Source organism: Malaclemys terrapin, chromosome 6 (assembly GCF_027887155.1).
Source record: "Malaclemys terrapin pileata isolate rMalTer1 chromosome 6, rMalTer1.hap1, whole genome shotgun sequence".
In the NCBI taxonomy this organism is placed as follows: domain Eukaryota; kingdom Metazoa; phylum Chordata; order Testudines; family Emydidae; genus Malaclemys; species Malaclemys terrapin.
The window spans coordinates 132257474-132269957 of NC_071510.1; the positions used below are offsets into that span (position 1 = coordinate 132257474).

At 45.1% G+C, this 12484-nt stretch overlaps 1 protein-coding gene across 4 annotated transcripts in view; it reads left to right on the plus strand.

The window, feature by feature from the left end:
* UNC13B (unc-13 homolog B) overlaps positions 1-12484 on the plus strand; it is a 380304-nt gene that overhangs the window by 298546 nt on the left and 69274 nt on the right. For all 4 annotated transcript variants that reach the window (XM_054031597.1, XM_054031595.1, XM_054031596.1 and 1 more), the window contains one exon: positions 638-723. In XM_054031597.1, coding sequence (XP_053887572.1) covers positions 638-723 — 86 coding nt within the window. The remainder of the gene's footprint in view (positions 1-637; positions 724-12484) is intronic.

Genomic DNA, 12484 nt, shown 5'->3' on the forward strand with positions numbered 1-12484 from the left:
TTCTTGTACAGTTTTCTGGGATGCACTTTTCTAACACACACAGTTTGTGCTGTGATTTAGGTGGGTCCATGTTCTATGCTGAACTGAGAGAGTTCAGTGGGTGGGGATGGCTTTGTTAATGGCAAAAAGAGCCACTTCTACTCCTTGGGGAGTACGATGTCAGATGCTCTTCATTCCGATGTCTCCAGCAACCCACCATGTATCCTGAAGACAAAGGGGCAGATTACACATTAGGGATTTTAGATCTTAACATTGCAGGTGCATCTGATACACACTAATCCCAACAGTGAAAAGGAACCTAGTTTTGTAAGGGGAAAAGAAAAAAGGTATAAGAGGGATAAACATTTTGACGTAATACTACAGAATTACAGTATGTAGTACTTTTAGAGAACAGCCGTGCAATAGCTAGTCTTTTAGATTAAAAACATAGTTACAGTAGCAGGGATATTTTCAATCTGTTTTATCTATAGCACAGAGTCCAGTTGGTACTTTCCAGATATCTGCCTTTTATCTTCGCAGGATGAAGGAAATTTCTGTTGTGTTGAACCTTTCAGTAGATAGTTTAACTCAGAGCTGAATGAAAATGCCCCTTATTCTTAAGCTATTAAAGCCTTATCTCTGGATTTCCCCCATTCAGGTTTCCTCAGGAACTCACTGTTGGGAAGGTCAGTGCTGAAGTCATGTGGAACCTTTTTGCCCAGGATATGAAATATGCCATGGAAGGTAGGAGAGCGTAAGCTGTAAGCTCTTGCCCTATGATTGCTAACTTTTTGTTCCTAGTCGATACCATGTGACTAGTACTTAAGGAAAGGTCTGACCTGGTGATCGTTTTGTATAACTGTCTCAAGTAGTTTTCCAGTGCACATCAGAAATGCTGTTTACATGCCAGTAGGAAGTGGAAAACTTGACCACGCAGCATTTTAATCCCTAGGAAGCTTCAGTCATCAAAACCTCCAAACTGCAATCAAAAAAAGAAATGGAAAGTGACGGTTAGCTTTCCCATGCAAGTTGTAGGCAATGCAGCAGGATTATCCTATTTCCTCTGCATTTGGCTGCTCACTTGACAACTTGCTGGACAGAGTTGCTTGGAGCGGAACTTGAAAACTAATTGTTTTTAAATTCCCATTAATTATCTGAAATATTTGCAATGGAAACTACAGAAATGAAAACTGCACCATGGTGGTGTCTTAGTATAGGGTGAGGTTCTGCAGTGAGCAGCAGAAGTTCTTGAGAAGTTTCCCACATCTGGGAAATCCCTGCGTGTGCTCCATTCTCTCCGTGAACACTACCTCCTCTGTGGTAACTCACAGCACAAGTTTCCCAGACTTCACCCAGGAGCCTGAGAAGGGCTACGCCTTGTATATAAAATTGAACAGACTTCTGCCATCCTCACCTGGAATATGATGGAGCCACATCTTGTAGTGTGTGCTGATCCCAGCACACCATGCTCCACCTTGACTCAAGCAGGCTGGTGGTGAAATCAACTCCTGGTATGAACAGGAATAGGAAGGTTCTGCCATTCCGGCTCCGAGAACTTCAGCACAAGTCTCTTTCCCCCTGTGAGTTAAGTGATGCAAATGCAGGCAGGCAGGTTATCCTTTTCGAACCTCTCACTGTGAAGGCAGCTCAGTGTAAGAAACATCTAAGAGGCTTTTGGTGGGCTCCTAGGAATCTGGTCTCCATCTTCCAGTAGTCAAGGCAGACTCATCCTTAGGAGTTTTAGCATCTCCAGAAATGGGGGTTATGCACACAGAGGCCAGATCACTCCCAGAGCAGAGTCCTGTTACTTCCAGAGCTCCTTTTATTCTTAAAGGTTTAATAGATTACTGAATTTACCTTCTATAATCTTTGAGCCCAATCTTGCCAGATGTAGAGTGCGTTCAACTTCCATTGCCTTATGCGCCTGCATTGGGAGTAAAGTTTGCTCAGCATCTTACAGAGCCGGGTCGTTAGTGTCTTTAATCAGGGGCTACTGTTAGAAAACAGAAGGTGCCTATGCCATCTGCATCTGACAATCCATGTATGCTATATTTATTGTTCCAACACCACCTATGTCACCTCCTGCATGGTCTTCCCAGAACCGATCTGTATAACTGTTCTCTTCTCCGTCAAATCCCGCCTCAAGACTCACCATTGCTTCGAAGCCTATAGAAGAAGTGCTCTAGCTCAACCATAAATTATGGGCTGGATGCAAAGACTGCTGGGTGAGATGATGCAGGAAGTCCGATTTGATGGTCACAGTAATCCCTTCCGACCTTAAAATCGGTGGAGAAATCAGTTGATGAATGACGACTGGATTGGGGAGCAGACAGACAGCTGTCGTTTAGCTATTCATGATAAAATTTAAAATGTTTTAATCTGTAAATCAAATGCATATATGGTATGTCTGTGACATGTCTCTGGTCTATATTTCTCTCCTAAGTCACTGATCATCGTAGATTGGAAGCTCTCAGAGATGCTAAGGGCAGAGCCAGGTTCCCAACAACTCCTATCACTTTTTTCCCCACAACATTTTGAAATTCTGGTCCTTCCATTCCATCCTGATGGCTTACATTTCCCTCCCCCCTCCCCCCCCCCCCACTGGTCACCTCCCACTTCGACCGCTGGAACCTCCCCCTCCTCTCTGCCCTCCCATAATCATTCCTCTTCAGGACATCCAAAGTGAAGCTACTAAAAATTGTATTTATTATTAAATTATTCTGCCTGTTGATCTGACTGAATCTCTCCATTGGATTGTCAGTGCCGGGCATAACTCTGCCTCCTGGTTCTTCTCCGAATACTTTGTCCCTCTTCAGTCCTTTCACTCTGCCAGTGACCCACTCCCTCTTGATGCATCTTCCATGCTGTCTCATAGGTGGAATGCCCTTTCAGTCACTTCTGGTACAAATCCTACCTACAGGCTCACTTCTTCTGCAAGGCCCACAACATGAACGCAGTAATGCCTCCTCAACCACAATCATACATTGGAGGAGAAGAGGATGAAATGATTATAATATTATTAAACAGCCTAGGCTCGCACGCCCTCTGGGTTTTGTTAGTGCATCTGTTGTATTAACTTAGATGGAAGAAAGGTCCGAAAGTGTTAACATAACCCAGTCACTGTCCAACATTAAACAGTGTTAAGCAAGGTCTGGGGCTTGGCATACAGAGACCTCAGCCCACTGAGTACCATGGCAGACACACCATTAAACATCCTCTTAGCTTTTTATTAAAGATAAAGAAAAGAAGGAAAAACAGTTAAATCATTTGAAATGTGTAGAATCATAGAACTGGAAGGGACCTTAGGAGGTCACCTAGTCCAGTCCCCTGCACTCAGGGCAGGACTAAGTATTATCTAAACCATTCCTGACAGGTGTTTGTCTAACCTGCTCTTAAAAAGTATAGTATTAAGTAAGGCTTTCATTTTCACAGCATCCCTTGCTCCATTTCCCTTTAGCTGGAGGAAGTTTTAGAAGGAAAAAACCCTTGCATGAGTCTCCTTAGATGGTATCAAAGATGGTGATAACTGTCTCTTTGGGGAAAAGAGAAGAAGTTAGTTAAGACGGGCCGGAGCTGCTGCTGTTAAAGTTCAATCCTGTTTCCTGCTGGTGGTGGTTGGGATTCTGCTGGTGCTGGCAGGGGTGATGATGTTGTCTGGGTCCCTCTGTCATTAGCTTGGGTCAAGTCAGGATGAGGGTGATAAAGGCCTGGGGTCCTAGGAGGTGGTGGGAGTGGCAGCCATGATAATGAAGCTCGCACCTGTAGCCTCTGTCTGTTCTTCCTCTGCCTCACCCCCAAGTCTCTTTCGTTAAAGACCCACAACAGGAATGGTGTGTGGAATAGCCCATCCCCTCATCATTTTGTCCACGAATTAGACCTCGTCTCTGACATACCAGTTTTGGTTTATTAATTTCCGGTTCCACATCTTCTGTTTTCATGAAGCACGATTTTAACATCCTCATTGAACCATATCGCTAGTCCCGTTTGTTTAGACTTGTCTCTCTCCCCGTAGCGTTTTCCATCAGTATTTGCTGTTTCAGGTTATTGTGACATATTATGAACTGTCATATACTTTTAATGATTGAGCTCACGATTAGAGTAAATTTGCTGGTCCAGTTATCACAATGCATCCTGGAACCTGTCTCAATATCTTCTCAGTTGTAAGTTTCTCCGGTTGAGAACTGGTTTGCAATTGTGTCTTGTACCCTGCCTAGCACACTGGTGCAGAAAAAATAACGGTAAGGGGTATACACATGCAGAGCACCCCTTTTATAGGGCGGTCTTCGGTGTGGCCTGTGGTTGGTACAGGAGAAGTTAGTGGGCTGAGAAGGATTTTATAGTGAGGAGCTAAAGGAAGGCTGACGAGCAACAGGGGGTAGTTCTGTATAATTGCACCTTGTCCATGCATATGGTGCAGTAGACCTGAAAACTTGTAACATGCATTAGCCCTCTTCTGAATGTGGCTTTGAAAGATCCTGCCTTGTGGAGATTCTAGTTTTCTAAGTAAGCGTTACTCTGAATGCTCTTTAATTTGCCTTCTACAAGCCTACAACAATTGTAATCAAAACTGGCTTTAAACTAAATTCAGTTCTTATAGTTCTTGTTGCCTTTATTTTAAATTCAAATGTTCAAATTAGCTCATAGCGTTCAATGAAAAATGCAAATTTAAATTAAAAATGAACTTATGTAAAGCGCGAAGAGCAGATTTTATCGGTCTCAATCACTGGATTTTGAACTCCCGAGCACTGTCAGTATCTGTTGTTATCCTCATTCAGTCCTCTTGGTGTAATCAGTCTGTCCCAGGGCAGTGCACATTCAATGCGATAGAGCAGGAGGGCCCATCTATGTATTGTGTGGAAGATAGAGTTGTGTGTGTGTCTCCTTCCAAAGTACAATACATGCTCCTAACTGTTGTCATGATGTTTTTCCTTGTGTGTTTGTTCCTAAGTTCTGGATAAAATGAGCTTACTCAACTCACCAAGTGGTAAGTTCCTGCCCTTCGGTAGAGTTTATAGTTGTGAGTAGGTAAAGAGATTTTCCTCCCCTACCAAAAGCATCCTTTGATACAGTCTACAGAGCTTTAGCATATTAAACTCTTACGCTACCTGAACCTGATCTACCACGAGGGTTCAGCAAATTAACTGATGCTGTGGGAGCTGGAGACGGCTGTTCAAGAGACTTTTTTTGCCAACTAACTTAAAATGTTGGTTGGTAGCGATGTCTCACATGTCAAATAATTCTAGGTGGAGTCCCCCGGTCAGGGCCCCATGAAGCAGCTAAAATAGATGAGATCCACTGAGGAGGAACTTTACTTTCTGCTGCTTTCTAAGAGCACCTAGATGCTCCAGCTCCGGCACAATGCTGCTGCTTCCTGTGTCCTAAGGGATACCGGTTGCCATGATGACCCTGGATCCCCTTTGCTCAGCACTGGCTTTACCTTTGCTGCCAGCTGTAATGCCAAGTGATGGTTTCAGTGGAGAAATAGTTTGGGGCATGACTACTTGGAACTGACTCCGTCCCACCTACCATCTTGATAATCAAGGGATGTTTCTGCTGCTGCTTCCTACGATGAAGCTTTCTAGAAGCAACAGCAGAACTTTCTGACTTGGAGTCTCACCTGTGGCATTCATTTTCCTTTGTCAGTGAACTAGAGCCAGGGTTTGGCCTGAATATCTGTCTATCATAGGTATGTTCTGTGGCCCCCATTACGGTAGAATCGAAGTGCTGCACAGCCATTGACATAGTTATCCTCATAACATCTCTGTGAAACAGGGAAGTTTTTTATCTCTTCTTCATGGACGGAGAACTGAGGCACAGGGACATAAAGTGGCTTGTCCAAGGTGTCACCTGCAGCCCGTGGCAGAGCAGGTCTTCCAAATCCTGGGCTACTAAAGCATCGTTCCTTGACTCGTCGGGTAAGGCATAGAAATCTGTTGTAGGACGCCAAGCAGAGTGAGGGATGCTCTGGGGAAAGGTTGCTGCAGTTAAGCCCTTGCAGTGTAAGGAGGTAGGCAAGTTTAAGGGGAAATAATTAAAATATAACGTATTCATTGAGGTTGATTTTAAGAAGCTGCAGTGCCTAGATGCCTGGGTAATGGGGATTCTAAAATAGCAAATTAAAAACTAATGTGGACCCAGGATGGGCATCAGAGCCCCGTGTCTGAGAATGAGGACAGAAATCTCACTCTCCAGACAGTGCCTGCTGTGAGCTGAAATGATGAGTCCAGTCAAATCCAGCTAAGTAATAGGGTCAACAGGCGGCTCTGCTAGTGAGTCTGAGGAGCTGTATCTGTGACCTTCCCTCCACACCCCAGGCTGCAATAAAAATCTCGTATAGACTGCTAAGGGGTGCTATGAGGCACACGAAGGTAGATCTATGGAGGGATTTACAAAGAACTGTGACACATTATAACTTAATGTAATGCGGACACAGATGTGGGGTGAGAATTATCCTTTTCTTACGATCCTCACTCGTTGTCTGGGGAGGGAACCTACTCAGGATCAGTAAAGAGTGAATTCACCTTGAAATGAAAAGAAAAAATCTTGTGCACACGGAAGAGAGTGTGGGGAAAATGTGAATGGTGAATCTCAAGTGTAAAAGGAATGTATCCAGGAGCTCTTTACACTGTTAGTGAACAGGATCTTTTGGGAGGAGGAAATAGAATGCCTATAGTAGATGCATAGCTTTAGAAATCCCAGGCTTATTTAAATGCCATTAGCATTTTTTTTCTTCCGCTTTCCACCATCCAATCTGAATTATTCTGAAGAGCACATACCCGTTTCTAGTGACTTAAGACCTAGGAAATACCAGGTTGAATATAGTCCTTGGGATTTCAAGCCCTTAAGACTTGTCAGTCATGGCACCTAGTGGGCCTTTAGGTGGGGTGACATGAGCTCTTTCATTTTTAGAGAGACACTATCAACTCAGTATGTCCTCAAAACAGCACAAGTGAACAAAAAAGCTAACCTGACAAAGGTGAAATGACTGGTCTCTCTCATTGTCCAGAGCATTGTTGAGAAACAATAGTTCATGTGGGCAGCGAACTCAAGGGTGAAATGATGGTCAGTCAGGAAGTAAATATGCTGGTAGTATAAGTGCTCTGGGGTTTGGAAAGATGCTATCTCTCAACACAATCTTCTCAGGAAGTTTTCTCTTCTAGTTGTGTCTATACAGCCTTCCAGAAACACATGGTGTGCAAGTAAATGGTAGCATAGTGTGTCTATCATACTGACATAAAGGAGACCAGAATTCAGGAAACCCACAGCAAGCTAGGTACTTCATATTTTACTGACCTGGGAGAAGTATCACAGACAAAGCTCTTTAGCAGCATTCTCTCCATGACTGTTTCACAGACTGCGGGAGATGTTGACTTGACTGAAAAAACAACATGATTTGGTTTCACACAGAAAAACATGTCGGTGGATGTAATATAAGGCGGCAGTTTTGAGTGAGAGTTGGCTGGTTGCACGATTAACCTCCTTAACAGCTAACCTGTGGCAAACAATTACAGCTAAACATGGATCATTAGAGGTTCCTCAGTAACATAGAGGGCAGCTTCATGATCCAGAGAGTAGAGACTCCAAGCAAAGGGGAATGCAGCTCTGTTTTTTACCAGTAAGGCAATTGAATGTGACAGTAATAGAGAAGCTGCCAGCCATGAGGTATGGTGCTTGTTCAGTTCTGGGCCACCTCAGTGCTAGAAAGGCGTTGGTAAGTTGGAGGGAACTTGGATAAGAACAGAGGATGAAGGGGCTGACAGATTTGAAAGAATTAAATATATATAGTGTGGTCAAACTACTACTAAGGGGGAAGAGATTCAATAACTGTGCACAAGCATTTGAGTAGTGGAAACACCAGAGAGAGAAAGATATGGTTCAGGGTCTCTTTATAAGATTTTTATCTTTTGATATAATGGAATGAAATTAACTAAAGAAAGTGTAGGTTCTATATCAAGAAAAAAACAAATGGTGAGATGTATTAGACTGTAGAATAGTCTGTATCAAGAATGGGACTGGACAAAGCACTGGAGAACATGCTGCAAAGAAGCAAATCCCATGTGAGCCCTCGTGGTGGACTGGATGACGCTAAGAGCTTGTTGCCAGCTGTAACATCTACAGAATGATTGTGTTTCCAGATGCAATCTGCAGGGGAAATAAGAGACAGTTGTAGAACGCTTCTCTGTTCTTGTGGTTTGCTGAGGATGAAACACAGCAGTTATCAGAAAATATTCGTACACTTTTCCATTAGTCCTGCTGCTAAGCTCTTTCATGTCCGGTAGGCTACAGCACATAAATCCACTAAGATCTCCAACTCCTAAATTTTTCCTGCTTAACACGTTTCAGAAGAAGCAAAGGGTATACGCTAATGGGCTGGAACACAGGTTACTTTAAAGAAAAGGTACAAGAGCACAATTCTGTTTGACAAAGGAAATCACGGGCATGCTGCAGGTATAGCTCTGTGCTGTGGGCTATCTCCTATCATCCTCAGTAACTTCTTCCCTTTATCAAACCAAAACCTGTAGCCAGTCTCTGGAAGGGGAGAGCAGCTGGCCATGATTGAGGTCGTTGCTAAGGGGCCAGGGGCTTTTGGTTTCATTGGATCATGTTTATTCCTGTGGTTCACTTTTCTCTCTCCTCTGTCACAAGCCCCACCTGTCTTCCGCATTCGCAAAGTCCTCTTTTATGGTGGTAAGAGTTTTCATGTTATTTTTATTTTTTAGTTCTCTTAGTTTTGCTAAGTCAGCGTCACCCTCTCTCCCTCTTGTAGCAGATTGTGTTAGAGGTCAGTCCCCACGTTTATGCTTCTGCTGATGTTATGCATCTTCCTGCCCTGCATTTTAATAGCATTTTATCCTAGACAGAACAAAAATATGTTTGGAAAAGGTTTGGATCCAAGACTCTGTTAATTTTAGTTTCTCTGCCTTTAGTGCATTCTCTTGTCTGGTTTATTTTAGGCAAATAGATTTGGCTTTATCCTTCCTGATTCTGCCTCCAGAGAGCCCTACCATAGAGGTCACAGTAGTTGGGAGCAAGGGATAGTTGTAGAATTCCCAATGTTCCAGAGATTGTGTGTAAACACTCCAGCCCTTCGAGTCACCCCTGCATTCCCCTCTACCAGCACGCCAACCCAGTCACATCTCATAGACTCATAGACTTTGAGGTCAGAAGGGACCATTATGATCATCTGGTCTGACCCCCTGCATGCTGCAGGCCATAAAACCGTCCCTACCCCTTCCCTGGACTCTGCTGTTGAAGTCCCCAATCCTGTTTTTAGTGACTTCAATTGGCAGAGACCCTCCTGCTAGAGATCCCTGCCCCATGCTGCGGAGGAAGGCGAAAAACCTCCAGAGGCTCAGCCAATCTGCCCTGAAGGAAAATTCCTTCCCGACCCCAAATATGGCGATCAGTAAGACCCCGAGCATATAGGCAAGAGTCTCCAGCCTGACCCCTGTTAGCCATTATACTATTTACCTACCGTTTCTTGGTTTTCCTTGACTACTATGTTTTACCATTAAACCATTCCCTCCATAAACTTATCTAACTTAATCTTGAAACCAGACAGGTCCGTCGCCCCCACCGTTTCCCTCGGAAGGCTGTTCCAATATTTCACCCCTCTGACGGTCAGAAACCTACGTCTAATTTCAAGCCTGAACTTCCCCACGGCCAGTTTATATCCATTCGTTCTCGTGTCCACATTAGTACTAAATCTGCATTCCCCTCCATTCTTCTGCTTTGTAATTTAGGATAAAATAGTCCCTAAATAGTGCAGTTAGGAAAATTTTAGACTTATAAGTGTTAGTTCTTTTTTGAGTGTTGGTGCCTGTGTGTATTCCACACCTGGGTTCCGGTGTGCACCATGTGCCTGAGTCTAGAGATTGTAACGAGTGGTGTCCGTGGCCTGCACATGCTCAGTAGATCTCCTTGTGCTCCCGAGCGAGGGTATAAGAAGCAGTGCTGGTCGACGCTCTCTGTTCCTTCTAATGCCTCATGGTCTGAGTCAGAGTCCAGTGTCCTCTCTTGCTTCAGCCTTTCAGAAAACCTGTAAATAAGATTGTAATTAGTTATTCTTTGTTAATTTTAGTGTGGTTAGTGTAGATTGTTAATCCAGACTGGGGACTCCCTCCCCACAATCAAGGACTATGTCCTACTCCTGAGCTTCAAAAATTGCATCTCCTGCCCTAGATCCTTCTCCATCAGCAACAAACCAACACTGCCTCTACTGTCTGGACAGGGGGTGATGTTTCAGCGAAGTGCAGCATTTGTTGGCTGTTTCTGTGAAGATCATGAGCTTCACCTTAGAAAACACTTACTGGAGAAGGCTATGAAGCCCTCTCGAATCCAGGCCAGGGAGAAACCCCCCACCCCTTCCCCCGGAACATCGGCCTCACCAAACGAGCAGCACCCCTACGAGCACGTGCTTAGAGGTGGAGCCCTCAGTTTGTAAGCCTCATCCAGGCCTTTCTGCCAGTCACTAAACCCACACCACTATGGGATGTGAACCTTGTGTTGTCAAAGCTCACTAGACCTCGGTTTGAATCCTTAATGTCATGGTCAGTGTCCCACCTGTCCATGAAGGTGGCATTTCTAGTGGACATCACTTCAGCCAGGTGGGTCAGCGAACTGGGAGCCTTCATGGTGATCTCCCCCCTCCCATTTAGAGTATTTTACAAGGACAAAGTATTCCTTCACCCTAAGTTTCTTCCCAAGGTCATCTCTGAATTCCACTTCAACCAGTGTATCCCCTTACTTGAGAGAAGAGATTTCATTCCCTTGACATCAGTTGTGCACTGGCCTTTTACCTGCAAAGAACCAAGCCCATCAGAAAGTCTCCAAGACACTGTCACAACAACAGAGATCCCGTGTTCAGGCTGTATCTTCGCATGGGATTTCTAAGTGGGTTTCTGGCTGCATTATCAAAAGCTACAGACTAGGTGCTGTCTCCTGGCAGTATAATGGCCCACTCCATGAGAGTGCAGGCTGCCACAGTAGCATCCCTGCAAGAGGACCTGATGCAGGACATCTGCGGAGCAACCACCTGGAGCTCCGTAAGCATGTTTGCTAGGTATTATGCACTAGTCTAAGTGCTACAGATGCAGCAGTTGGATCTGCAGTATTGCATGTATCTTTGTTGCTGGCTTCCTCACCCCCTCCTCCGGTCTGATAACTGTTTGTCAATCCCCACGTGTAGAATACACATAGGGGCCAGCACTCGAAGAAGTAGTGGAGGTTACTTATTGTAACTGGAGGTTCTTCGAGATGTGTGGACCCTGTCTGTATTCTGCTACCTGCCCTCCATCCCCTGTGCTGCGGATCTGATTAGATTCGTGGTTAGAAGAGGAACTGACAGGGTGTCGACCCGCACTGCTTCTTATACCCTCGCTCAGGAGCACGAGGAGATTTACTGCGCACATGCGGGCCAACGGACACTGCTTGCTAAAATCTCCAGACTCGGGTGCATGATGTATATGCGTACCCACATGTGCGGCCTCTGTCTGTATTCTACATCTCAAAGAGCCTCCAGTCACAGTAAGTCACCTTCACTTAAAATGTGTGTGTAGCTGTTTTTGTCAAATTTCTACTGCTCTGGGATCACCTGGGACCTTGCCTGAGACATTGTACCCATCGAGAGCACAGGGTTTAAGAGGTGTTCCTCTTGCTCTGCTGTGCTCCCTGTTTTGGTTGAGTATGATGAGTGCCCCTAATGCTTTAAGGAAGGGGTCTGAGCCAAGATGTGACATCCCATGCCACTTGTAAAAGTGCCCAGTAAGGAAATGGCAAAATGGCTTCTTATGGCTCAGGATCCATATTCTTCCAGTGGAACCTCGGAAGGCACCTGTTCTGGTTCCAGTGACTCCAGTAGATTGCATTGGGGAGATAAGAGGCTCCAAGAGAGAGTCAGATGTATCCTGGAGCAGCTGGCATCCCCAGATCCTAGGGCTGTTAAGGAGGACAAGGTCTTCTCTGATTTGGCATGGTCAGGTCAGTCCTATTCACGGGGGTGCCCCTTGGAACTGTTTGGCAGACCCCCATAACCTCTCTGAAGGATCTGCTGGAGGAGATGTCACATTACTCAGACCTGTCTAGCATTTCCAGTATTCTCCCCAGAGCTGTCATCTCTTCAGTACTGAGGACAAGTCCCCAGCTCTGGGGAGACCTGTTTTGGGGGCCGATTGATGCTATACTTGGATCCAGGGATCGCTTTTCCTGCTGGATCTGAGGTGGGTGCTGTTGTTTTTTCAGTTCCAAGATGGTGAGTGCCATGTCATTTTTCTGCAGCGCCACCTTGGTGAGATTTTTTTGGCCAGACAGCTTCAGAGTTCAAGCCCCATTCAGGTTTTACTCCACATGGGTACTGAGTACTTTGGTGTTCGTCCCTTTGGGCCTCTGCTTCCTGGGTCAGCAGCTCTTCTGAGGTGCCTGTGTGGGGTCCTGCTCCCTGGGCACGCTTCTCCAACAAAAAAGCAAAGGCTCCTTGGGAGTCCTTTGTCTGCCTCCACTGGAACCT